Genomic DNA, 27,978 nt, shown 5'->3' on the forward strand with positions numbered 1-27,978 from the left:
GGCACCAGATCTCATTACAGATGGTTGTGAGCCACCATGTGGTTGCTGAGAGTTGAACTCAGGACCCCTGGAAGAGCAGTCAGTGCTCTTAACCTCTAAGCCATCTCTTCAGCCCCCATTCCTGGTTTTTTTTTTGTTTTAATATGCTTTCTTTCACTTATAATGTGCAGTGTATTGTTCTTAATTCTTACATGAAGAAAATGAGAAGAAAACTGTGGTTAGTAATTGACCATAGAAACCACACCTGGGTTGGGACCTGGACAATGTTGAGACAGGCTAATTTTCCTGAAGACTTAAATGATGACAGAAAAGCCATCAACGGGGTCCCATGCTGGTGCCCTTCACTGCTCCAGCTGCTGAGATGAGGAGGTGGGTGGAAACACACATGAACTCCCAGCTCCACCAACATGCCTGCTCTTGGCCATGGCTCACTCCCGCAGCAGTGGTGGCACCTGCCACTGCTGGACTAAGACTGACCTAGGTGGCCACGGTCACCACACCAGGGGCTGAGCAGCTGAGTATTTTCAAGCAAGGGGGATGTGTGAACTTGAGTAGAGCCAGAGTGCTAGAGAGGTGCATATGGCAGTTACCACGGTGACAGAGTGTCATGAAGAAACTGAAAAGCTGCCACTACTCACAATAGGAGGATCAGCTGGATGCTGGGGTCACAAGGGACACTGGAGAAAACTGAAGCCCCTGCAGCGGCATCTACACTGGCCTGTCTTGGAGATAACACACGCACTCAGAAGTGCTTTAGGACGGCTAATTCGCAGAAGCTGCCCGGTAATCAGCTCGATCTTCAGCAGAGAGTCCTTCACAGGCAGGGAACCTGCACAGGTGCAGCTAAATCAGAGAGCGCAGGAACTTCTTACATCAGCAAGTCCTCCAAGCTTCTTGATTTTTCAGAAGCAAAACTTGCCTTAGGAATCAAATTGGTAGGGACTGGAGACACAAATGTGCTCTTCTCTGTAGGAAAGAGCAAGCACTCGGTCAATGCTGGCTTAGTCGTCAACACAAAACCACGGTTCTGGGCATGGTCGTCTTCCAGACTTATCGTGGATTTTCCATGAGAGCCTCTATCCAGCTGCTTCCATTCATCAGTTTAGTGGTTGCAATTACATACTCAGTGCCTCCATCTTCCAACTGGGAGAGGAAGCGCAGGGCGGCAATTTCCGCAAAGGTGACACCCCCGAGGAAAAATATCAGTGTGACTCGGTTTTCTCCTGGTTGGCCTAAAAGGTAAACATTTCAGAATTCAAAAATATCGATTACTGCTGCCTCTTGAAATAGTTTATTTCATTTAAAAGTATATAAAAGGGCTGGAGAGGTGACAGCCCAGTAGTTAAGAATGTGCATTGTTCTTGCAGAGAAGAGTTTAATTTCCCAGCACCCACATCAGGCAGCTCACAACTGCCTCTAACTCTAACCTCTCCAGGCATACATACACACACACACACACACACACACACACACACACACACACACACACACACACGATAATCATAAATATATTTAAAAACCAAAAAGTATAAAAAGGTCAAGTGCACCTTGGTACCAGCTGGAATATCTATTTTAATCTTAACACACTCAGTCCTGGGGGTCTCAATGCAGACTGAAAGCTGCTATTCCCAAGGACACAGTACAGCTCCGGGCTTCCAATGTACGTTAGCAACCGACTCCACTCTGATTCCTAGGAGCTTTACAAATGTCTCTTACAAAGCAATCGCACACCACAAGCCACACGAGCAGCACCCTGACTGGACAGGAGATGAAACTCACGTTTCTTCTGTAGCCCGGTGGGCAGTGGCTGCCGTTCTTCAAAGTGGGGTCCCGGGAGAATTCGGAGAACCTCCTCGATGCTCCGCCACCCCGGCCGGGAAAGGAGCTGAGCGAGTCTCACGCTGAGGGGCGCATACCCACTGTACACGTAGGATATGTCTGTGGGGTTCTGCAGACAGAGGAAAACAGAGACTGAGAGCCACTGGCGGTTTTTGGTAACTGCAGTTATTTGGTTGGGAGACAGAAACTCAAATGACCTCTTGCCTGTGGCCTGCTCCAATGCACCTTGGATGGGCTCTATGCTTAGCACCCAGGGCTTTACATTTTTATTATTTATTTATTTATTTATTTATTTATTTTCTTTTTTGGTTTTTCCGAGATAGTGTTTCTCTGTGTAGCCTAGGCTGTCCTGGATCTTGCTCTGTAGCACAGGCTGGCCTCAAACTCACAGAGATCTGCTTGGCTCTGCCTTCCGAGTGCTGGGATTAAAGGTGTGCACCACCACCACCACCACCACCTGGCCATTTTTTTTTTAAAAAGCTTATTTTTATTCATCTGTACAGCATGTATCTGTTTGTGAGTGTGTGAATGTGAGCGTGGAGGTACCTGCGGAGTCCAGAAGGTGCTGGAGTTACAGGAGCTTGTGAACCACATGATATTGGTGCTGGGAACCGTACTTGGGACCTCTGAAAGAGCAGCAAATGCCCTTAACCACTGAGTCTTCTCTCCAGCCTGGCTTCACTTTTTTCATTTGTTTTTTTGTTTGAGACAGGATCTCACTATGTAGGCCAGGACAGTCTCAAACTTATGATCCTCCTGCCTCAGCTTCTGGAATGCTGGAATTACAGGTGTACACTTGGGAGAATGAGATTGGAGTTCAAGGTTCACTTGTATGTAGAGAGTCAGAGGCTAGTCTGGACTACAATCACACACACACACACACACACACACACACACACACACACACACACACTAAGAAATGGGGTATATCTCAGTGCTAGAGAACATGTTTAGCATGTATAATATGTGTGAGGCCTGGGTTTAATTTCCAGGACCAATAAAAAAAACAAACAAGTCAGGCGGTGGTGGCACACACCTTTCATCTCGGCACTTGGGAGGCAGAGGCAGGTGGATCTCAATGAATTCAAGGCCAGCTTGAACTACAGATCTAGTTCCAGGACAGACTCCAAAGTTACACAGAGAAACCCTGTCTGGAAAAACCCACCCACCCACCCAGCCCCTCAGTAAACAGGATTAAAAAGACTCAGAATGGGGCACCGGGCAGGCTTTTGGAGCCCTTGCTAGGCAGTCGGTGGTTTGAAGGGAAGGCCATCAGGGAAGTGGTGAACTAGCACACTGCCTATGTGATAAAATGGGAACATGGCACATCACACTAAGGGATGACTGTCACGCCAAGACTCTCTGCAGACCACAAGCACACAGTATGTGTGGAAATGCTGCTAGATGCCTAGAGGCCTCTGGAAGGACCAAAACCTGGTCACAAGGGTGGCCTGTGTGAGGAACACGGTAGCCATGGCAGCAGCTGCTGTCTTCCTGCACTGCTGACTGGCTCACACAGAAGGACGTTTCTGTGAACTACTCTTCCCGGGGTCCCCACACCCCTCCCCAGGACCCCGTGCCCAAAAGCCCCCAGACATGCTGTGCCAACACTCCATGACTTCTCTTCGTGCCACGGGACAACTGTGACTTGTGTGTTTGCCCTGCCCTCTAGGCTGTGGCACACATGAAGGTCAGAGGCCCTCAGCCATGCAGTTCTCTCTGGTTCCCAGGACAAGTTTCTCTGACAACCCCTATCACCCGTCCTTCAGGCCTCAGCCGCTGTGATGGATGCTAACTGCAGAATGGGCCTCTGGGCATGACTGATCCCATGAACTGAGCTGCGAGGACCTAGCACCGATCCCATGGGAAGGGCTCCTTGACTACTAAGTGAAGGGAGTGTGTGAGCCCCAGCAAGCACAGGGGGCTCGTCCCTCTCTGCTCCTGACTGGATGGGATGTGCCTGGCTCCCTCAAGCCCAGGCTATGATGGTCTGCAGCCTGGAACCGTAAGTGACAACAGTTGATGAGGATTCCACGCTGCATCACCCTTCGCTGGTCCACTCCGTTCACATCTTTATTAATCTCCAGCGAGCCAATCTGACAGCATTCTGTCTGGGGCTGAGACGGGGATGGATACAGCACACCCATGCATTGCTTTTCCAGAAGCATGAGAAAAGAGTAAGCGGTGGTGGCGCACACCTTTAATCCCAGCACTCAGGAGGCAGAGGCAGGCGGATCTCTGTGAGTTCGAGGCCAGCCTGGTCTACAAAGCAGGTTCCAGAACAGGCTCCAAAGCTACACAGAGAAACCCTATCTCAAAAAAAAAGTAAAGAGCTAAAAGAGTAAGAGTAAAGTTGCTGCCAAGCCTGGCAACCCGAGTTCAAGCCCCAGAACTGACATGGTAGAAGGAAAGAACCAACTACTTCAAGTTGTACACACGCCGGGCGGTGGTGGCACACGCCTTTAATCCCAGCATTGGGGGGGGGGAGGGGCAGAGGCAGGTGGATCTCTGTGAGTTCGAGGCCAGCCTGGTCTATGGAGTGAGATTCAGGAAAGGTGCAAAGCTACACAGAGAAACCCTATCTCGAAAAACCAAAAAAAAGAAAAAAAAATCAAGTTGTACACACACACACACACACACACACACACACACAACACACACACACACACACTAAATAGGTCAATGTGAAGAGACACTTAGAAAGCGGAGAGATGTACAGATTGCGGTGTGTGCGCTGTCAGAGTGAACTACTAGAATCAAGCACAGGAACACATCTTACTTGTTCATTGACGTCGTCCATCCAGAGCCGTAACGTTTTCCGAATCGTCGGGTAATTGTTTCTGCCCCTGTCTGAGCCTTTAGCAGGCCGGCCTTCTCCAGGTTGTTCAAGGTCAGTATGTGCTCATAGCCGTAGGTCTGAAGGAGAAGGCATTGGGCAGTGATGTTAGGTCAGGAAAAGGCCTCCTGCAGATTTCCAAAGAGGAGCACTCTGACAAATCAATGTGGTTTGTACCCCGGGCTCATTAGCAGGTCAGGACTGAGTGTGGACGGGGCAGTGGACGGGGCAGGGGGCGCTCTCACGGAGCATCTCAGAGTCTGGTCCACCAGTGCTCACCCTGCTTTTTTTGTTTGTTTGTTTTTTTCCGAGACAGGGTTTCTCTGTGTAGTTTTGGTGCCTGTCCTGGATCTCACTCTGTAGACCAGGCTGGCCTCGAACTCACAGAGATCCGCCTGGCCCTGTCTCCTGAGTGCTGGGACTAAAGGCGTGCGCCGCCGCCGCCGCCGCCGCCGCCACCACCACCCGGCAACCCTGCTTTTTGTTTCATGAATGATTTAAGATTTTTACTTCACTACACAGAGAAACCCTGTCTGGAAAAAAACAAAACAACAAAAGATTTTTACTTCAAAGTCATTCTTTATGACCCAACCTGAGAATTAAAGAAGTTAAATCTACATATACTCAGCTCTCAAAAGGCTCGTCTGCACACTGGTAAGTGCTCTGGACACACTTAAGAACAAAAATGGTTAATAGTACAATACTGCACACAGTTTTATTTCTGGTTTTTAAGAGACAAGTCATCGCTAACCCTGTGGACTGCTGATGTGCTTTACAATCTCCACGGGTCAGCTACCTGGAGAGCTGCATCTAGCCTTGCCAACCTGAAGCACACACTGACTCAAACTCTGTGCACAGACACATCCTGTGCGCGAAGAATAAATGGGAGCAGGAAGGAGGCAAACCAAACTTCTGGCCTGCCTACATCTGGGGATAACAAGGGAATGGGGCAGGGCTGGCGAATAGTCGGTTTTCTCCGTGTACTCCTGCCTTACAGAATCTCGTGAGAATTTCTGTCATCTGTGTAACTGAAGAAAGAGGAAAACAAAATCCACAAAAACTACCAATATACTGAGCACTGACTGACAATAGCAATACATACTGCCTGAGACATTCAAATAGGAGAATTGTTTTCTTCAGACAAGATCTCACTGCATATCCCTGGCCGGCCTGGAACTCACAGAGTTCTGTCTGCTTCTGCCTCCCAAATGCATGTGTGTGGCATGCTGCTGGGTTAGAGGAAAAAAAAATTTAATAGCAGTGGGTTTCCCCTTACCATAAAGTCTAACAAGCTAAGCCTCCTGTAGAGGAACAATCAGAAATTTGTCCTGTACATGAGCCCATACACATACACACATGCAAGTCAGTTGAAGAATGTAATAAAAGTTTCTACAGAGGCCAGCCAGGTGCTTTACTGGGTAAAGAAGCCTGCTGTAAGCCTGATGAGGACCTGAGTTCCATCCTTGGATCCACGTGGTGGAAGGAAAGAGCTGACTACCGAATGAACGCTGTCCTCTGTCCTCCACAGGCATGCCACGGTAGATGTGCATGCACAGGCACATGTGCACACACACACACAAACGTGCTAAGGAACTAAGTAAACAAACATAATTTTAAAATTTAGATGAAAAACACAGCAGTGATACAAGCTAAAGACGGGCTGGTGAGAAGGCCCAGAGGGTGAGGCGCCTGCCGCACGGCCTGCTGGGACACACGGCGGTGGGGGGAGAACAGACTCTGAAGCTGACCGCCCTCCATGGGCATGCCACGGCATGGGCACACACAAGAACACACAACGGGTTCTAAAAAGCAAACCAGACCGTGTTCACAACCCACCAAACAGCAGCAGCGAGTGGATTACTGGAGGACGCTTTCCTTGTCAGCCAAGCAAACCCTCCGGGTACTACCTGGAGAATCTCCCGTTTGTAGTGGTCCAGGACCTTCTGCTTGAGTCCGCTGTTGCACACAGACTGCAGGCAAACCAGCCTCAGCACCTTGATGAGCGCGTGCTTTTGGGCAATGCAGTCCTCGATGTAACTGTTGACCTGGAAATGAAATGTAAGCACACTGACTAGTCCAAGGACTCAAAGCAATCTGATCTCTACTATAGTCCCTAAGGCAGTGCTTCTCAATCTGTGGGTCAAGACCCCTTGGGGAGTCAAATGACCCTTTCACAGGGGTCACCTAAGACTGTCTGCATGTCAGATATTTACATCACGATTCGTAATAGCAGCAAAACTAGTTATGAAGTAGCGATGAGATAGTGTCATGGCTGGGGTCAGCACATGAGGAACCGTATTAAAGGGTGGCAGGCGGCCTTAGGGAGGTGAGAACCTCTGCTCCAGGCATGGAAAGGTAACATGGGGAGGACGGCTGATTCCTTCTTCCTAACACGCGCTGAAGGTACCGGCCCTCGTCCCTATGCTCCGACCTCACGGCCACCACACAACACACCAGCAAAGGTGGTGAGGACATCACTGGGCACCAAATCCCTGCTCAGACACCTCTACTGCAGGGACAGCCGGCTTAGAGGCTGCCCAATGGCTGGGGTTTATGACTTTGTCTTAAAAAAAAAAAGATTACCAGCCAGGCGGTGGTGGTGCACGCCTTTAATCCCAGCACTCGGGAGGCAGAGCCAGGCAGATCTCTGTGAGTTCAAGGCCAGCCTGGTCTACAGAGCGAGATCCAGGACAGGCACCAAAACTACACAGAGAAACCCTGTCTCGAAAAACCAAAAAAAAAAAAAAAAAAAAAAGATACCAACAATTTACCTAGCATGAAGTGATAGGACTTCTTTTTAAAAACAGCAACCTTGGGCTGGAGAGATGGCTCAGAGGTTAAGAGCACCGACTACTCTTCCAGAGGTCCTGAGTTCAATTCCCAGCAACCACATGGTGGCTCACAAACATCTGTAATGAGATCTGCTGCCCTCCTCTGTATACATAATAAATAAATAAATCTTAAAAAAAAAAAAAGCAACCTTTGCAAATTGAACAATTAATTATTTTTAATAGTGATGAATATTTAAAGAAATCACATAACCAATCAAAAAGAAAGTCACCTGAATTTGTTGTTGCTCTGAGATAGGGTACCCAGGTTGGTCTCGAACTTGCTTATGTAGCCAAAGCTGGCCTTAAATGCTTCCATCTCTCATGAGCTAGGATTAGAGGTGTGGGCCACCACTCCCAGCTGGTGTGTGTGCCTGCATTGTTATTGTTGTTGTTATTTGCTTTAGGAATACTGGGTCTGAACCCAAGATTTCTAGGCATGCTAGACAGGTACTGGTACTGTCCTCTCAATAACCCCACCCCAAAAAGGCAAATATCCTTTTTTTTGTTACACACACACACACACACACACAGAGATAGAGATCACGAACGGAACCAAAACAGTGGTTGGAGGACAGGTAGAGTGGTGCTCACCTTTAGTCTGAGCACTCTGGAGGCAGAAGCAAGAGGAGCTCTGAGTTGGAGGCTAGCCTGGTCTACATATCAAATTCCAGGCCAGCCAGGGCTACTTGGTGAGTTTCTGTCTCCAACAACACAGACAACACCACAATGGGCCGCTTATCTGGCTCTCATCTTAGGTGATGGACCCACGTATGCTGTGGGATGGTCTGTATGTCAAATTACTCTGATTGGTCAATAAATAAAACACTGATTGACCAGTGGCTAGGCAGGAAGTATAGGTGGGACTAACAGAGAGGAGAAAAGAAGGAACAGGAAGGCAGAAGGAGTCACTGCCAGCCGCCGCCATGACAAGCGGCATGTGAAGACACCGGTAAGCCATGAGCCACGTGGCAAGGTATAGATTTATGGAAATGGATTAATTTAAGCTATAAGAATAGTTAGCAAGAAGCCTGCCACGGCCATACAGTTTGTAAGCAATATAAGTCTCTGTGTTTACTTGGTTGGGTCTGAGCGGCTGTGGGACTGGCGGGTGACGGAGATTTGTCCTGACTGTGGGCCAGGCAGGAAAACTCTTAGCTACACACGTACCTTATCAGTGTCTATCCCGGACATGAACTCTTGCTCCACGGTTAACTTATCAAAGAAGTCTTCAGAAGCTAAAACACAATCAGCAAATTTTTGACTTGGAAATTCAACAGTGTCAGTTGATTTGAGCACTGTGCTTCCATGCATACGCAGGAGTAGCAAACGAGGCACACGAAACCAAAAAGGTAAGGACTCCAGAGCGAGCCACCAGGAGACCCCAGAGCACTGCACATCACGCCTGCACACGACTCCTTCGAGACCCTTTGCCTCAGATGCACAGGTCAGGACTTGGCAGGAGGGAGTCTCGGTCTCCGTTGAGACTCTCCTCCCCGGAGCACAGCTTCCTGTCAACTATGTCCTACTTTTACCACCAGCAGACACAGGACTAATTTTCCAAACCTGAACTAAGATTTAAAGCATATTTCTTCTTTTTTTTTTTTTTTTTTTTTCCAGAGCTGAGGACTGAACCCAGGGCCTTGTGCTTGCTAGGCAAGTGCTCTACCACTGAGTTAAGTCCCCAACCCCCTAAAGCGTATTTCTTAACGTTTGGTACTGAACAAATGCCATTGAGTACTGAACAAACGCCTCAGCGTCTACATCTCAGTCAAACGGACTTGCATTAGGTTTTAACACATCTCATGAGGCTCTTCCTGACAATTCTGTAGGAAGTTTTTCTTTTTCTTTTTTTTTTTTAAGATTTATTTATTTATTATGTATACAGGAGAGGGTGCCAGATCTCATTACAAATGGTTGTGAGCCACCATGTGGGTGCTGGGAATTGAACTCAGGACCTCTGGAAGAGCAGTTGGTGCTCTTAACCTCTGAGCCATCTCTCCAGGCCCTTATTTTGTTTTTTGAGACAAGGTTTTTCTGTGTAGTCTTAGCTGTCCTGGAACTCATTCTGTAGACCAGGCTGGCCTGGAACTCAGAGAGCTGCCTGTCTCTGCCTCCTGAGTGCTGGGATTAAAGGTGTGCATCACTGGCTTAGTTTGTTTTTGAGGTACAGTTTAATGTAGCCCAGGCTGGTCCTGAACTCATTATAAACTGAAAATGATCTTAAGCTTCAGATCCTCCTGCCTTCAATGTCCCCAATGCTGGTACAACAGCACATGCCACCAGCACCAGGCCTGTACCAGCAGGAGAGCACACTACTAACTGAGCGACATTCCCAGGCCCCTTCCTTTCTTTCCTTTTTTTTTTTTTTTTCCCCCAAGACAGGGTTTCTCTATAGTTTTGGAGCCTGTCCTGGATCTCGCTCTGTAGACCAGGCTGACCTCGAACTCACAGAGATCCGCCTGGCTCTGCCTCCCGATTAAAGGTGCTGGGATTAAAGGTGTGCACCACCACCGCCCGGCTCCCTTTTCTTTCTTGTCTCAGAGTCTCACAATGTAGCTCAAGCTGTCCTTGCATTTATGGTCTTCCTGCCTCAGCCTTCCAAGTGCTAGGATTACAGGTGTTCTGCAGTTTTTTTTTTTTTTTTTTTTTTAACTAAATTTCATTGATTTTACATCCTGACCATTTTCCCCTCCCGCCTTTCCCCCTGTTCCTTCTCCCCACCTCCCCTCTGCACCCCGCCCCATCCACTCCTCCTGTTTCTGTTCAGAAAGGGGCAGGCCTCCCATGGTGTCAACAAAGCATGGCAGATCAAGTTGAGGTAGGACTACTTTGTATTAAGGCTGGGCAAGATAACCCAGTATGGGGAATAGGCTCCCAAAGCCAGCCAAGTGTTGGGGACTGGCCCTGATCCCACTGCTAGGAGTGCCACAAATAGACCAGGCTACACAACTGTCCCACATATGTTAGAGGGCCTAGGTCAGTCCCATGCAGACTCCTTAGCTGTCGGTCCAGACTCTGAGCTCCTATGAGCCCAGGCTCGCTGTCTCTGTGGGTTCCGCTGTGATGACCTTGACCCCTCTGGCTCCTACAGCCCTTCCTCCCTCTCTTCAACAGGACTCCTGGAGCTCAGCCCAGTGCTTGGCTGTGGGTCTCTACATCTATTTCCATTAGTTACTGGGTGAAGGTTCTCTGATGACAATCAGGGTAGTCCCAAATCTGATTACAGGAGATGGCCAGTTCAGGCATCCTCTCCACTAAGCTGGGGTCATCCCTGTGGATTCCTGGGAGTTTCCCTGGCACCAGGCTTCTCCCTAACCCCGAATGCCACCCCTCATCAAGACACCACTTTCATTATTCTCCTCCTCCGTCCTGCCTCCAACCCACCCAACCTGCTCCCTCAAGTCCCACCCCACATCCCCTCTCATCCCCGCCCCCAGTTTACCCAGCAGATCTCTTCTATTTCCCCTTCCCAGCGAAATCCAGGTGGCCCTTCTTGTTACCTAGCCTTCCTGGGGCTGTGGACTGTAGGCTGGTTATCCTGTACTTTACTCCTAATATCCACTTATGAGTGAGTACATGCCATGTTTGTCCTTCTGGGTCTGGGTTACCTCACTTTTCTAGTTCCATCCATTTGCCTGTAAATTTCATGATGCCATTGTTTTTTATAGCTGAGTAGTACTCCATTGTGTATATGTGCCACATTTTTTCTATCCATTCTTTAGTTAAGGGGCATCTAGATTATTTCCAGGTTCTGGCTATTACAAATAGTGCTGCTTTGAACATCGTTGAGCATGTGTCCTTGTGGTAAGATTGAGCATTCCTTGGGTATATGCCCAAGAATGGTATGGCTGGGTCTTGAGGTAGATTGATTCCCAATTTTCTGAGAAACCGCCACACTGATTTCCAAAGTGGCTGTACAAGTTTGCACTCCCACCAACAGTGGAGGAGTGTTCCCTTTGCTCCACATCCTCTCCAACATAGTCTGTCATTAGTGTTTTTGATCATAGCCATTCTGACAGGTATTAAGATGATATCTCAGGGTCATTTTGATTTGCATTTCCCTGATGACTAATGAAAAATTCTTCAAATGTATTTCAGCCATTTGAGATACTTCTATTGAGAATTCTCTGTTTAGATCTGTACCCTATTTTTTAACTGGGTTAAATTTGGTATTTTGATGTCTAGTTTCTTGAGTTCTTTATATACTTTGAAGATCAGCTCTCTGTCAGATGTGGGGTTGGTGAAGATCTTTTCCCATTCTGTGGGCTGCTGTTTTGTCTTATTGCCAATGTCCTTTGCCTTACAGAAGCTTCTCAGTGTCAGGAGGTCCCGTGTATTAACTGTCGATCTCAGTGTCTGTGCTACTGGTGTTCTGTGGTCTCCTGTGCCTATGTGCTCAAGGCTACTTCCTCCTTTCTCTTCTATCACGTTCAGGGTAACGGGATTTATGTTTAGGACTTTGATCCACTTGGACTTGAATTTTGCTGCACAGTTCTTAAGGGGACCAAAGGTGGAGTCCCAGCAAAACCCAGAACATCATATTGTTCTAATGAAATAATCCTTCACACAGGAAAACATCATGGGAAAAACATTAACTGCTTCATGTCATTACTGGGGCAATCTTCTGGATGAATGCTTTTTTCTTATCCATATTCCAGGTATTTTATCTCCTATTTAACAAATCAGCTGAGTTGATCACAAATGGGACATTTTTTAGAGATGTATGTGTACCCGAGTGTGTCTGTACATGAGTGCTGGTGCCCTCAGAGGTCAGTGGGGTCCCCTGTGGTGGAGTCATAGGCAGCTGTGAGCTACCTGCCACGGCTGGGACCCAAACTGGGGTCCCCACAAGAGCAGCAAAGCTCTTAACAGCTGAGCTGTAGCTTCGGCTCCAACAAACGTTCCTAACTGTTAACAGTCATACACTAAGTTGGGCAAAGTGGCCCAAACTTGTCATCCCATCCCAGAGAGGTGCAGGCAAGAGCATCAGGAGTTCATGCCGGACCTGCTGTATATCAAGTTTAAGGCCAACCTGGGCTACGTAGACCCTACCTAAAAAAGTCATACACTCACTTCTCCTGTGATATGTGCTTATGCTAAAATGGAACTTACTGTGGGTGGCTCAGTGGTTAAGCTCTTGCTTCACATTAACAAGCCCTGTTCTGATCCCTAGCACTAAAATAATAAAATAAATACATAAAACACAGCTGACCTTCCCCAGGAAGGACCAAGGTGCTGATGACCAGGGTGTTGGACGATACAATGTACACACACGCCAGTCCCAGGAGGGAAGAACCACAGCAAAGGATACTTACTGGTGACATCTTTGATTAACTCTGCAATTGAGGTGTGGTTGGCGAGAGATCCCCTGGCGGCCTGCATGTGGGGCAGCTGGGAAACGAACTGCTTAATCTCCCCCACCGTCTTGGCATTGTGCCTCTCCTGCAACAGAACAGAACAGAACTGGGCGGCAGCTCCGTGAGGCAGGAGAACATCCCAGAGCATGTTTCATCAATATCATCAAGAGAGGGAAAATACAAATCTATTTAAACCCAGCTCCAAAGTCATAGAAAAGGTAAGTATGGTGACATGGTGCAGCTCCATCCCAGGACCCACAGCGTGGAAGGAGAGAACTCCCTCAGGTTGTCCTCTCAGCCCCATGTGCACACGCGCGCGCCACCACACACACACACACACACACACACACACACACACATACGATAAAAAAATTAAGTTCTGTGCAGAAGAAACCACAAACACCAGAAAATGTCTAAGTCAGGCATGCTGGAGCTGGCTTAGAACCCCAGCACTTGGGAAGACAGAAGGATCAGAAGTTCAAGGTCATCCTCAGTCATGAGACCATTTCAAAAATCAAAAACAGCAAAAAATTTTCTGTGTAATGGAAACAAATCCCATCTGACACTGAATCTCAATAATGAATGCAGCCTGTGAACAAAGTGAACCTTGATTACTGACAAGAATGCTTAAATAATGTCATCCAAAACTGTCTGCATGGAATATGGAGTTACTCTGCAGACAGAATCCCTAAGAAAGATAATACTGGAAACCAGAAACACAACAACAAAGACAAAAAGCACTTTTCAAAAACATTCCCAGTTTCTGTCTCCAGAGTGTAAACTGTCATTCTGTAAGTCTGCTGACTCCCCAATTTCCAAACCAGCTCAACAAGAACAAACTGGTTCAAGACAAGCGGAGGCAGGAAGGTGCTAATGAAGCTCTGGGTGGCAGGGGATTTTGATCTCATTACTGTTCATCACATGGTGGCCTCCCCCGCCACCGCCATGCTGGCCGGACCTCCACAGCTGCACTCTGTCTACCAGAGCGGGCATCCTCAAGGGAGGAGGGAAGGGCAGAACAGAAGGTCACCCGAACTCGTGTATGAAAACATCAACACCCATGCTCTCACCCCCTTAGCATGGCGCTGCTGTTACAGGCCTGAGAGAAAGGTTGAAAGCCTAGGCTGGTGATGCAGAGCGAGTTCCGAGACAGCTAGGGCTACACCAAGAAATCCTATCTCACAACAAACAAACAAACAAACAAACAAACAAACCCAAAAAACAACAACAATAAAAACCAAAGTGAACTCCTCCTGAGAAACATTACCTGAGCGTGGGCTGATCTCTAGCTTCCATCTGCACACACGCACACATACACACACAGTTAATTTCCAATGGTTTCATTTTTTTCTTCCACCTATGTTTTTCTTTTCTTTTTTTTTTTGATACAGGGTTTCACTTGCAGCCTTGGCTGGCCAGAGCTCCATCTGCCTTTGCCTATCAAGTGCTGAGATTAAAGTGGTGTGCGACCATGCCCAGTTCCAATTATTTCTGAAATGGCCCTAAACACACCCCTGCCATTCTTTACTGTATATTATATAGGAAGGGCAGTCTCAGAATTCACAGTTATAAAATCAAAGTATCAATCTACTCTTTAAAACCCTATGTCCCGAGTATCAAACATTCAGCCAAGATTCAATGCTTTACAGAAAGGTCAGCACGCACAGGCACCTCGCTCGCATGCAAATTTGCTTTTGCCTTTAATAGTGGATCAAATTATGAGCACACCAAGGAATGCTTTTCCTTCTTTTTTTTTTTTCAGAGCTGAGGACCGAACCCAGGGCCTTGCGCTTGCTAGGGCAAGTGCTCTACCACTGAGCTAAACCCCCAACCCCAAGGAATTATTTTCAAATAAATTTCCTTATGCTTTGTTAAATTTTGTGTGTACCTGTCTTACACACCTAAATATCTCAGGCAAACAGAAGTCTGAGGGGCAAATCTCCTGCTGTCCCTCAGCACTGGGGAGGGGGGGGTAGGGTCAGGGGGGTAGGGTCAGAGGGTTAGGGGTTGGGGTGGTGTCAGCCCAGGCTCACTTCACCTCAAAGGCTGCTGAGATGATCTTTGCCTTCTTGCTGAGCACAGAGCCCACTGCATTAAAGTTCTTGTCTCGGATCTCGGCATAAAGCTCCTCTGCAGAATTCAGCTGGAGCTTCTTGGCCTCCGTGGGAAGGTCCTTCCCGCCACCGCCGCCCTGCTTCTTGGGCGCAAACTTCTCTGGCGGTAACTTCACATAGCCTGAGGGTGGAGGGAGCACGCAGTTACTGGAAGACCGGAGAGTCAAATGCCTGCTCCCGGGATGCCGCCAGCAAAGCACTGCAGAATGGCAGGGGGTTATTTGTCAGCCACAAACCGAGCAGGACTTCAATACTGAGTTGGAGGAGAAACCTCTCCGCTCTCCATGGCCCATGCCCAGTACAGTGGCTCTTCAGTACCCCTACCACAGCACTAACTGTCATTCTGGACCGGTACAGAAACCACTGCAACAGTGCCCGTTGGTGAAAGAAATCTCACCAGCGTGGACGTGCCCCAGGTGAATCCTAGCACTCAGAAGGTGGAGGCAGGAAGACTGCTGTGAGTTTGAGGCCAGCCTGCACCATATACCCACAAAACAGCAGCAGCAAACAAGAGAGAACATTCCAGAGTATTTATAAGAAGTAGCAAAAGGTGGTGGAGATTTAAAAAAAAGTTCATTATTTTGATGTGTATGGATGTTTTGACATATATGACATCTATGTTTGTATGCCATGTGTGTGTGGTACCCAAGGAGACCAGAAGGGGGCACTGGAACATTGGATCCCTGGAGTTACAGACAGTTGTGAGTCACCACGTGAGTGCTGGGAATCAAACCTGGGTCCTGTAAGAGAAGCCAGTGCTCATAGCTACTGAGCCATTCATTCCCCAGCCTACAGTGGGGGCTTTTAAAATGAAACTTCTGTTCCAGTTTTACACACACACACACACACACACACACACACACACACACACACACACACGACTGCACTATGAAAGTAAAGGAAACATGCACCAAGCTTCTCACAATGTTAACATGTTCTATTTTTAGATATTGTGTCCAGCCTGTGGGAGGCAGCGCCCTCCTTCCCCCGTGTGGTCCCGGGGTCACTCAGGGCATCAGGCTTGGCATCAAGTACCTATACTAGCCAAGTCATCTTACCAGCTACACGGTACTAACGCTTTGTGACCTTAAAAATTCTACATCATGGAATCTGGGAACAGAAGGTTCTGACCTACGATTAACAGTTCTATGCACAGGTGCTTTGATGGTTATGGAAAATGACACAAATGTCCTACATTAGGTGAATAACTCTGAAAACCTGCAAACACTGTGAATTTTAATATTGCATTCCACATGTGCTGAGATAACATTCATCATTATACCAGATGAAAAGTGAAGTTTAAGGCCAGCAAGATGGCTCAGTGGACAATCTGAGTTCAGTCCCTGTACTCAGTGGCAGAGGGAGAGAACCAATGATATAGTTGTCCTCTGTACCTCACCTATGGGATCTAAGACAATTTGTATAATCTGATTCCCTCTTTACACCCAATTCTGCAAAGAATGACTCCCAAGAAGAACTGGATGCTATTGGTGTGGTTTGGGCCACAGGAGGGCTGTGCTTTCTCTGCTCTGTTTTCCCAGTTCCTCCTTAATCAGCATTTTAGTTATGCGAAACACACAATGAAGAGACTGAGTTCAGACATACTCTTTCTTTTCTTGGACAGTCCCTACCGGCCTCACCTTTTACACAGCCATGCTAATGCCCACTCAGAGGCCACCCGTGCCCAGATCCTTCCTCCTCCTAAACTTCAGGATCTCCTTTTGCTGTCACCTACGTGTGCTCTGCAGAGGCCCACCCCTTGTTCTGATTCCCACCTATGGTCCAGCATCTCAGAATGAATGCTTCTGCCAATTAAGAATGAGGATGCGATACCATTTTAGAGAACACGTTTAAAAAAAAAACAAACAAACAAACAAGACATTGGACGGTCTAATTGAGGACCTGGCATCTCTTAGTCTTTATGGAAATGCCTCTTCATCTCTGTCCTCAGCTGCCCACGTCCCATCCCCTCGGCAGCAAGAGAGATCTCTTGATAAAAAGTAGAGAACACAAAGTCAACAGCTCACAGGCATTTAGTGCTCAGGTTAAGGCTGCGGCAGCCGGTTCTACACTTCCAACCCCAAAGGAACCAACATCTCCACAGTCCTCCTCTAGTCTCTGGACTTCACTACCTTAACTATCTACAGCTCCAGAAGGTCAACAGGCCAGGCGGAGGCAGACAGCAGCCTGGGTGTGTGTGTCTGTCTGTCTGTCCGTCCATCCATGGTAAGGGGCAGAACAGACCTTGTCTAAAGGGGCCATCTCTCCTGGACACTGGCTTCCATGTGGGAATGTGCTCTAGGGACTGCCAGAACATAGATGTTTTTAAAGACAGGGCATGAATCAAGACTATTAATAATTCCTCACAGTTGAAATGCTAACAGAATCAACTACGTTGACCAAGACCAAAGAAACAAAACATGTTGTGACCTCTGACCTAATCACTCCTTACACCCAAACTCCAGTTGGTCTTCCAAGATTTTCACCCAGTGACCCCGACCTCCGGAGCGGCTGCTGAGGGTTTCGCCATCTGCGTCCGTCAACTCAAGGTAAGCTGGCTGTCCCCACACCCGGCATCCCACACTGTTTGCTCCTCTTCTGGACCGCCGTCTAAACTTGACTCTTCCTCCCAAACCCAGAAGCTCTCCTATGCGCCACCACCCCCACGGGGCTGTGGTGCCACGTGTGGCTAACCTCGGCTCACATGAAACAGGCACAGCCTGGGCAAGGAACATCTGGTCAGCCTGTGCAGCGCGCTCAGATGTCTCACCTCAGGCTCACAAGACAAGCCAGCACTTTTGTTTCCAGCTGTGCTCCGACTTCTATGCAAAGGACACCCTTTTTTTTTTTTTTTTTTAGGGGGGGGTTGTTTCAAGACAGGGTTTCTCTGTGTAGTTTCAGTGCCTGTCCTAGAACTTGCTCTGTAGACCAGGCTGGCCTCGAACTCACAGAGATCCACCTGGCTCTGCCTCCCGAGTGCTGGGATTAAAGGCGTGCGCCACCACCGCCTGGCTGCAAAGGACACTTTCTAAATAACCTTTGGACTGAGTGTGGTGGTGGCTGTCTCTAGCCTGAACTCCCAGCACTCGGGAGCTTAACCAGGAAGACCAGAACTCAAGGCGTCTGGGCTACAGAGCGAGACTTTCTCTCCAATCAGGGGGCCAGTGAGAGGGCTCAGTGAGTAAAGGTGCTTGTCACCAAGACTGATGACCTGAGTTCAATCCCCACCACTCACATGGTGGAAGGAGAGAACCAACTCCTGGAAGTTGTCCTCTGACCTCCACACATGCACAGTAGGTACGCATGCACACGTACGTGTGTGTGTGCGCGCGCGCACGCGCACGCGCACATACACACAATAAATAAATAAATGTGGAAAATTTTTAAATAAGGTAAATATGATCAAAATATATACATGTATGAAACTTTCAAAGAAGAGATTAAGAATATTTTTAAAAATATTCTTTTTTTTTCTTTAATTTATTTTTATTTTATGTTCATTGGTGTTTTGCCTGCATGGATGTTTGTGTGAGGGTGTCAGAAGCCCTGGAACTGGAGTTACAGACAGCTGTGAGCTGCCGTGTGGTGATGGGAATTGAACTCAGGTCCTCTGGAAGAGCAGCCAGTGCTCTTAACCACTGAGCCATCTCTCCAGCCCCAAAGAATGTTTTTAAAGATAATAATAAATAAGGTGGGTGTTATGACACACATCTTTAATCTCAGTTCTGGGAAGGCAGAGGCAGGTGGATCCTACGAGTTCCAGGCCAGGCTGGTCCACATAGTGAGACTTGGTCTCAAAATAAACAAACGATAAAAGAGGAAGAGTACACACCGGGCCCCGTGGGAGCCTCCCTCCCCTCTCAGCTCATGTCCCTGTCCTGTGTTCTCATTCGGTCATTTGTGCACTGTGCATCATTGACACTTCACAGACATGAGCAGTTGATAACAGGAATAAACTGGCTGGACAGCTTCTCATGGTCCGAATTTGTTACTTCTGTGGTGCCACAATGTTGTACAATGTTCTCAACTATTTAGAACAGTCTGGAAAATACACAGCAACATGAAGTTTCACACAAACCTTCCTCATGTTTTCTGGAATGTTGATTCCTCAAGTGACATTCTTGGGATTTTTGCAGGCCAAGAACTAATAGCATTTTTTGTTATTGTTGTTTTGTTTTGTTTTTGTTTTTTGAGACAGGGTCTCTCTGTGAAGCTCTGGCTGTCCTGGATCTCACTCTGTAGACCAGGTTAGCCTTGAACTCAGAGATCTGCCTGCCTCTGCCTCCCGAGTGCTAGAACTAAAGATGTGTGCCACCACTGCCCAGCTGAAGATGAATAGCTTTATATGCCGCCAACTTGCTTCAAAAAAATAAAAATAATAATTTGTTTTAGTCTCTACTTTTAAACAATCATTAGAAAATGGATTTTTAGTTATGTATGAGAACTCACACCTTAGTGTAACCACAACACCAGGGAGGCAAAGGCTAGCCTGGACTACATGGTAAACTCTGTAATAGCTTGGGCTAACACTGTTTCAAAACACAATCGTGGGAGGGGAAGAGAAAGAAGAAGAAAAATAGGATCTATACATTCAAACAATGCTTGAGCACGAACTGTAAAGCAGCAGCCTCCGCACGACAGGGGCCTCTATCCTACTAGCAACCCGTGAAAGCTGACATCCCTCCACTTACTGTTCTGAATCCCGTAAATCTCATCGATGAGTCCTTCGTACGTGAGCTGGGTGGCGAGCGGCGTTAACAGATCCACGTTCCGATCGAGCAGCAGGAGGTTATCGAACACGGGGAACACAGAGTTTTGGCTTCCCGTGAACTCCCTCTTCATCCTGACCATCATGTTGGCCACTTGCTGGAAACAAAACATGGGATGGATCAAGTGGAGCCTCCTGGGAACTAGCAGAGTTAGGGCGCTGCTAAAAACAAAACCACAGTCAAAAGGTGAAAAGGAGAGAAGCGGGTGGGCCGGACTGGCACTGAAGGAAACAGCGATCAAAGCACCCGTGGTTAACCACCACCCCAACCCCTGGACCCCAGACACCAATCAGACACAGCGACCTCTGCTACACGAGGCAGCTCCATTCTACAGTCTCTGGAGACGGTGAGGTAAGCGGCTGCTGTTCCCGAGAGAAACACAGGTTCCTGTGAGCCTCTGGTCCCAGCTTTCAATTTCTTTCTTTTTAGATTTAGTTATTATTATAAATAAGGCTGGAGAAATGGCTCAGTGGTTAAGAGCACTTACTGGTCTTGCAGAGGACCTGGGTTCAGTTCCAGCCCCGATCTCTCATTGCTCACAACCATGTGTAACTCCAGTTGCAGAGAATCCATCTAGACAACCTCTGACCTTCATGGGTTACCTGCATCCACGTGGTACACATAAACTCACAGATGCACATAAATCTCTCCCCATATAAAGTAAAGTAAATCTAAAGAAGATTTAGTCGTTTTTATTTATGCGCATGTGTGTGTCTGGGCATGGCTTTGTGAGTACAGTGTACAGGAGTACAGTGCCCACGTTGGTCAGAAGAGGGCATCGGATCCCCGAATCTGGAAGTACAGGTTACTGTTGTTTGATGTGAGTGCTGAGAATTGAACCTGGTCCTCGGGAAGCGCAGGAAATACTCTTAACCACTGGGCCACCGTTCCAGGCTCATCACAACTTTTATCAACAGATCAATACCAAACCTTATGTCACACATCAGTGTTTGGTCACCTGATGATATGTTACTGAGTCATTCACATAGGACGGAAGGCCAAGAGCTGTGACTCTGGCCCACATGGAACTTAGCCGATGCACGACATTCGCTGTGTGTCACGCTACACACCTCGCACTGTGCTTAGGATGCGTTTAAACAGCAAAACCACCAACAAGTGCAAAAGGGTGAAAAGCCCGACTCTAAACGGACTGTGAAAGAGACGCTTGTCACCTTGGTCACCTCTAACATGTCCAGTGGGTGAGTACTGACTAGAGAGTGACATATGAACCACAAGGAAGAGACAAAGTCCCTAACACGGAACGCAAGAGTGAGGAGGACTGTCTGCGTCTCTGGAGCTCCCTCTTCGGCCACTCTTCTGGAATCAACCAGGAAACGGGGGTCTCACCCGAGCACATTCTCCTTTCCCAAAGATGTGGGGGATGGTCCCATACAGCGCCTGCAGGGTCATCAGCCCCTTGGCTGCGTGGTACAGGCTCGTCTGGTCGCCCTCCAGGTAGCACTCCTGTGAGACAAAGGCCAGTTACTTGCGGGGCATCACGTACTTGGGAATGTTTTACAATCACCATCCACTTACAAGTCAAAATGGTGGCTGGGAGTAGCGGTACAGAAGGATGGGCAGGGGACAGGAGTCCCGGGCCACCCTGAGCTACACGAGACCCCGTTGGAGATAAGCAAAGATAAATACGAAAAACATGAAACGAAAACAGTCAAAATGGTTTTCTTTTGTAGTCCAGCTTGGTGGCACACATCTTTAATCCCAGGACTCAGGAGAGGCAAGTAGATCCCTGAGTTCAAGGCCATCCTGGTCTATAGAACATTCCAAGCCACCCAAGGACATACAGTGAGACCCTATCTTAAAAAAAAAAAAAAGGTACTTTTTGTCCCAAGGCCCCCAGTGCTACTCAAAGCTAGAAGCAAGAGAACAGCAAGAGCCAGGGGCTGAGAGGGAAGGGTGGGGTTCTGAGCAGGAACGGGGCTGTCTCAGCAAAGACATCACAGGACTCTGTGCTTCACACTGAGTGCCATCCGTGACTCTTCCGGGGTTGCTGTTTTTAACCTTCCCCCAGCACAACAGTCCAGGACAAGAATGCTATGAGATACACGCTCTGGAACACTTCGAAGTGAGAGAATATGACAACCCACGTTTCATTTCAAAAAGTGAGAGAATATGACAACCCACGTTTCATTTCATCTTAAAAGGCTGTATCACTACAACACTCTCCTTTTATAATTCTATCTTAAAAAAAAGATATCCAAACTAGAGACAGGGTTTTCATTGGTTTGTCGTCACTGTTTAGGTTTTGAAGACAAAAGTTTCTTTCTGTTGCTCTGGCTGTACTGGAACTCACTTTGTAGACCAGGCTAGCCTCAAATTCATAAAGAGATCCACCTGCTTCTGCCTCTGAGTGCTGGGATTAAAGGCGTGCGCCACTAAACCTGGCATTCCACATTTCTCTTCTTGTTTTTGGTAGTTCTAGGAATGAAACCCAGGGCCTCAAGCACATTGTTCCACTTCTGGGCTACACTCCAGTAACAACAGATTTAACCCTGAATGATGAGTGTATTGGCTACTCACTGGAAACAGCACTGGACCAGCCGAGGCCCTTGCCTACCAGAACAGGGAGGGAATCCTATGCATTAACAGGCCACTCCTTGCACAAGGAATCCCATGTGGCATTTCAAGCTACAAGGACATTTTAGGATGAATGTTACTACACATTAATATTTAAAAGCTCATACTTTGGGCGCCAAACTTACTCACCCACACAACAGAAGTCCCGTAGTTTTTTACTAGGCTGTCTGACTTCAGATATAGCAGTTTTTAGTTACTAAAATGAAGGTGCTAACACTGTGTTGACAATGAACGTTCAGTAGGGTGAGCACCATTTCAGATTTTATACACTACACAATAAAGCCAGAAGCACGCAAAGATCTAGACGTCTCTCCGGGAGCTATGAAACACCAAATGGTGCTGGACTATTTAGCCAGGTATAGCTTTACACATCTGCACTTCCAGCACTTGGGAAGTAGAAGCAGGAGGATCAGGAGTTCAAGGTCAGCCTGGGCTACATGAGATCTTCTAAAATAGCAAAATAGATTTGGGTCAAATACATTGTGTCCATGAATGAACATTAAACAAAATATCAAAAACAAACCAAAAGGACAATGGGAGCCAGCAGGTCCATAATCTGAGCACTCAGGAGGCTGAGGAGGAGGGATGACAGGTGAGAAAATCACAGATACGGTGCAAGGCCACCCTTTTGAAAAACGGGGTGGGGTGGGGAGGAGCTGTCTGGAGAGACAGACGGCTCAGTAGTTAAGAGCTCTTGCTGTTTAAGCCTAAGTAGCTGGGTTCAAGTCCCCACACATGTGTCAAAATGATGGAACAGGCACTTGTGTAAGCCCAGAGCTGTGGGCGCAGATGGGAGGATGTCCAGACCTGCTGGCCACCAGTCTGACCTTCAGTTCAGGGAGAGACCCTGTCTCATGGGACTAAGACAGAGAGTGATGCTGCAGGATGTCCTCTTCTGCAACACACACACACACACACACACACACACACACACACACACACATGCACACACACAGAAAAAGGAAGAAGAGGAGGAGAAACAGGCAGGAAAAATGAGCAAGCAATTTCCCACAGAGAACATACTGGACATGAGTAAACATGTGAGGCGGGCCTCACCACAGGTGCAAATGAAGCGTAGCAAGACATTTCCAGCAATAAGCCCCCCAAAATTGCAAGTCTGAAGGCCAGCCATGGTGGTGCTCAACTTTAATCCCAGCACTCAGAGGCAGAGGCAGGTGAAATCTCTGTGAATTTCAGGGCAGCCTGGTCTATACAGTGAGTTCTAGGCTAGCCAGGGCCACACACCGAAACCCTGCCTTTAAAAAAATGAAAGTTTGATATCAAGGAAATGTCAGCCTTACTTTGAATGCATCCTCTGATTCCATGGATAAGAGGTCCCCGTCAAACGGAATGAGGTCTAAACTGTATTCCTCTCGATAGATAAAGGATCCCAAGACACCCAGGTCCTTCAGCCGCTGTTCACACAGCAAGCTCCGGCGGGGCACAAACAAAATATGGAAATCCCTGGCAGGGCCCCGTCTGTCTTCACTGCAAAGGAAGTAGCCATCATTAGCTTATGCACTACTTAGGGGCAGGGGTCTTCTTATTTCATCCCCACTGCCTGGCAGGTGCTAAACAAAAACTGCTTAAGGAAACACATAAAGACAGACTCTCACGGAGCTGGAGCACTAGCTGCTTGTCCAGAGGACACCAGTTTGGTTCCCAGCACCCACATGGCAACACACAACTATCTACAATTCCAGTTCCAAGGTATCCAATGCCCTCTTCTGGCCTCCACAGGCACCAGGCATGTACACAGTGCACATATATATGTGCAGCCAAATACTCATACACATAAAATAAAAATAAGTAAATCTTTAAAAAAACAAAACAAAAAACAAAAAACACCAGACTCTTGTACCCAAATTGTTAATCAAACATTGATTATAGCACCCTTATCATATGACTCACAAGTGCCTGTAACTCCAGCTCCAGGGGATCCAACACCCCCTTCTGGCCTACACAACACAAACACACACACACACACACACACACACACACACACACACACACACAAACACACAGAGACAGAGATAGAAAAAGACATAGAGTGGGGGCTGGAGAGATGGCTCAGTGGTTAAGAGCACTGGCTGCTCTTCCGGAGGACCTGGGTTCAATTCCTAGCACCCACATGGCAGCTCACACCTGTCTGTAACTCCAGTTCTAGGGACCCAAGAGACATACATGCAGGCAGAACACTAATGCACATAAAATAAAAATAAATCACTTGGGGCTGGAGAGATGGCTCAGAGGTTAAGAGCACTGGCTGCTCTTCCAGAGGTGCAGGATTCAATTCCCAGCAACCACATGGTGGCTCACAACCATCTGTAATGAGATCTGGTGCCCTCTTCTGGCCTGCAAGCATACATGCAGGCAGAACACTGTATACATAATAAATAAATTAAAAAAAAAAAAATCACTTAAAAAAAAAACCAGAGACAGAGAGAAGTAAAAAACCCAGCTCTCACAACAGGACATTTGTGTTTTGTTGAAAGCACACGATGCTTTAAGCAACCCAGTTTCACACAACAGTTTTCTATTAAAATGAGAACTAACTCCTGACACCCACTTTCTATTCTCCTTGTTTGTGGACTTAGCCCATATGCAGCCCCGGCTTTTAGGAGCTGCATCGATCAACTGTACCACTGAGTGCAGCCTGTGCCGAGAGCTTCCTCTATAGATCAGATTCAACATTAAACTTTAATCAGTTCTTACTTATTTTTGCTTATGAAATTCAAGCACAAAACACAGCTGGCATTCTGAGAAAAAAAAAAAAAAGACCATTAGAGGTTTTGGTTGCTGTGTTTTTTTAAGGCAGGCTTCTCTCTGCTGATACAGGTTTGAACTTTTAGCTATCCTGAGATAGGCAAGTTATTTCTCCTCAAGCTATTCAGAGCACTCTCACAAGCCTCCCGCCTCAACCCTAATATTCTTCCGTGTCTGGCCCTTCTCTTCCAAAAGATGGCCTTCCAACAGTCTGGCAAGAGGATGCTACAGGGCAAAGGTACTCAGAACATTTGAAACCACTATAAAAACAACTCCTGGGCAGGAAAAGCCCAGCAGGGGAAAGCACCGACCGCCAAACCTGATGACCTCCACGGAAGAAGAGCACCATCCCACCAGGTGTCTTCCGACCTCCACATGGGCACCATGGCACACACCCACCCTCCAAAGTAAATACATAAGTCAGTCTAAAAAAAACCCCAAAGTTCTAAGATACCTGAGCACATTCTCAGCAATTATATCCATCAATTCTAGCCTGGGTCTGACCAAAAAAATGATATTCTTGACATCAGCTGCCGGCAGACGATTTCCTTTAAGTGTGAACATTTTTTCCACTTCATGTTCCTAGGGAAGCATAGTAGAAACCTTCTGTCATCTTCAGATTTAATAATAACTCATAATTATTTATAAATAATTAAATCACATAAAGGACCAAGCCACAAGATAAAGAAAGCCATTGTTTCTGCATGGCAGTCAAACTCCTGACATAATAAGCCATCAAATGTTTTTTGTTTCTGTTTCTTCTCTGATGCCAGACATCAATTCCAGGGCTTCCCACATACTAGGCAAGTACACCCCCACTGAGCAGCACCCTCTACGAAGAATGTTAACCATGTATTAATATCAGCATTTGTACAGATCAAATAGCTTTGTAAGTGATTATTCAGGAAAATATGCAAAAATCCCATTACCGGGCTGGAGAGATGGCTCAGAGGTTAAGAGCACCGACTGCTCTTCCAGAGGTCCTGAGTTCAATTCCCAGCAACCACATGGTGGCTCACAACCATCTGTAATGAGATCTGGCACCCTCTTCTGTATAGATAATAAATAAATAAATAAATAAATAAATAATTCTTTAAAAAAAATCCCATTACCAATATTATGTTCAATTAATTATTAATTCTTGAATAAATCCCACATGGCACATTACCTTTAGTAGTGAATACTGTGCAATCAGTCCAAATGGTCCTGTTAAGTATTCATCCCACACAATTGCCTGTAAGAGAGGAAACATGCTCCCTTATTTCGGATATTCTCAGGAATTCCAACAATAGCAACAGAAAATGGCAGTTATACACAGTAGGAATATATTTTTAAAGTTTATTTTTCCCTGCGTCCCACTCCCCTTTTATTTTATTTTAATTACGTGCAGCTGTGTGTGTTATCCTTGAGTATGTGCGTGGGACTACAGTTCCCTTCAGAGGCCAGAAGGGTCAGATCCCTGGATCTGGAGTTACGGTGATTCTCAGTTGCCCACTTAGATGCAGGGAACTGAATTGGTTCCTCTGGAAGAGGAACATTGCCTCTTCACCGCTGAGCCACCTCTCCAGCTCCAAGGAATCTTTTCCTAAAATTTGGAGTTAAGATTCTTTACAGGATCTGATCATATTCATAGCCTAAGAGTTTAAATAAAATTTTCATGAGGGGCAGATGTGATACTGGGGTCAGTAATCCCTGCTTCCTCCAGGTGTGACACTTAGTAAATCTATAATACCACAGCCATAATCCTGCTGTGCATACAATCTATCACATCTATCTAATTTCGGCATTTTTTTTTTTATCTAATACGGGACTCTGTGATTTAATCTGCTTTCTTGATTCAAGAGCAGCAAGTAACCATCGTAATTGGGACCCCGTTTTTTTCCAAAACGTGTTCTTTAAGTGCCTCCGTTTTATTTTTCTCTTTAATGTACTGACAGTTCCCTAGAGAGGAGTGGAGGATGATTCGTAAATCTCAGAATAGAGAAAGAATATGTCTGAAAAGAAAGTCTCACGGCTAGGCAAATGAATGCCCACGTCTGTAATGCCAGAACTTGGTAGGCTGCGGCAAGAGAGTGAGGAGTTGGGGGCTAACCTGGGTTACACAAACCAGGAACAGTCTGTACTGGCAGGAACTGACTCAATCATAAAACGGGGCGCCGTGCACACGCCTGTAACCCCAGCACTCGGAGGCAGGGGGCAGGTGGATCTCGGTGAGTTCGAGGCCAGCCTGGTCTACAGGGCGAGACTCTGCCTCAAACTAACCCTGAGGGGGGAGGGGGAGGAAATGGCACCGTCCCCGACCTTGCCCGCCGCCCCCTCGAAAGCTGGGGGCTTGAATGGGCCAAGTGACCCGCGTTCAAGACCCAAGCTATACAGTGTCAGGCAACTCCCGCCTCGTCTCACGACGCGTGTGGGGCGAGCTGGGGGCGTGGGTGCTTCAGGACTGGAAGGCGGGAGAGCTCGGGGCAGGGGGACGGGAGTTCGCTCCGCGGTCACCGAGCAGCGGCCCGGTGGTCCCCCCACCCCGCCCCCGGGGAGGGGCCTCCCCCAGCCGCGCCGGGCTCCGGCAGGGTGGCGCCGGGCCTCGGCCCTCACCTTGCTCCCCGCGCACTTGTCCAGAAACTCGCGCAGCTCGCGACGCACCGCCTCGCGCAGCACGTTCAGGTTCACCCGGCCGTACGACAGGTGCGCGGCCATCTTGCCCGGGCGCCGGCGTCGCCCAGGCGCGGCCGCGGTCACGTGGCGGGCGGCCCACGTGACCGGCCTCGCTGACGCACGTTTGCCGGTCCCCCCCACACCCTTACCCTCCCAGAAGGAAGGTTCCGCCGCTAGGCTCCCGGAGGTCCCGGTGGGCGCGCCGGGCGCCTGTTA

At 47.7% G+C, this 27,978-nt stretch overlaps 1 protein-coding gene across 1 annotated transcript; it reads right to left on the reverse strand.

Moving 5' to 3' along the window:
* Positions 1–127: 127 nt before the first annotated feature.
* Vps33a (VPS33A core subunit of CORVET and HOPS complexes) lies at positions 128–27,848 on the reverse strand. Its single transcript, XM_028885844.2, is given in 14 exon segments — positions 128–1,232; positions 1,780–1,948; positions 4,619–4,686; positions 4,689–4,755; positions 6,583–6,720; positions 8,674–8,741; positions 12,822–12,948; positions 14,902–15,098; positions 19,669–19,843; positions 21,094–21,210; positions 23,643–23,829; positions 25,562–25,689; positions 26,276–26,341; positions 27,703–27,848. Coding segments are annotated over 14 exon segments (1,791 nt in total). The 5' UTR covers positions 27,805–27,848; the 3' UTR covers positions 128–1,050.
* Between the last annotated feature and the right edge of the window lie 130 nt (positions 27,849–27,978).

The sequence above is a fragment of the Peromyscus leucopus genome, chromosome 23 (genome assembly GCF_004664715.2).
Source record: "Peromyscus leucopus breed LL Stock chromosome 23, UCI_PerLeu_2.1, whole genome shotgun sequence".
NCBI classification, from domain to species: domain Eukaryota; kingdom Metazoa; phylum Chordata; class Mammalia; order Rodentia; family Cricetidae; genus Peromyscus; species Peromyscus leucopus.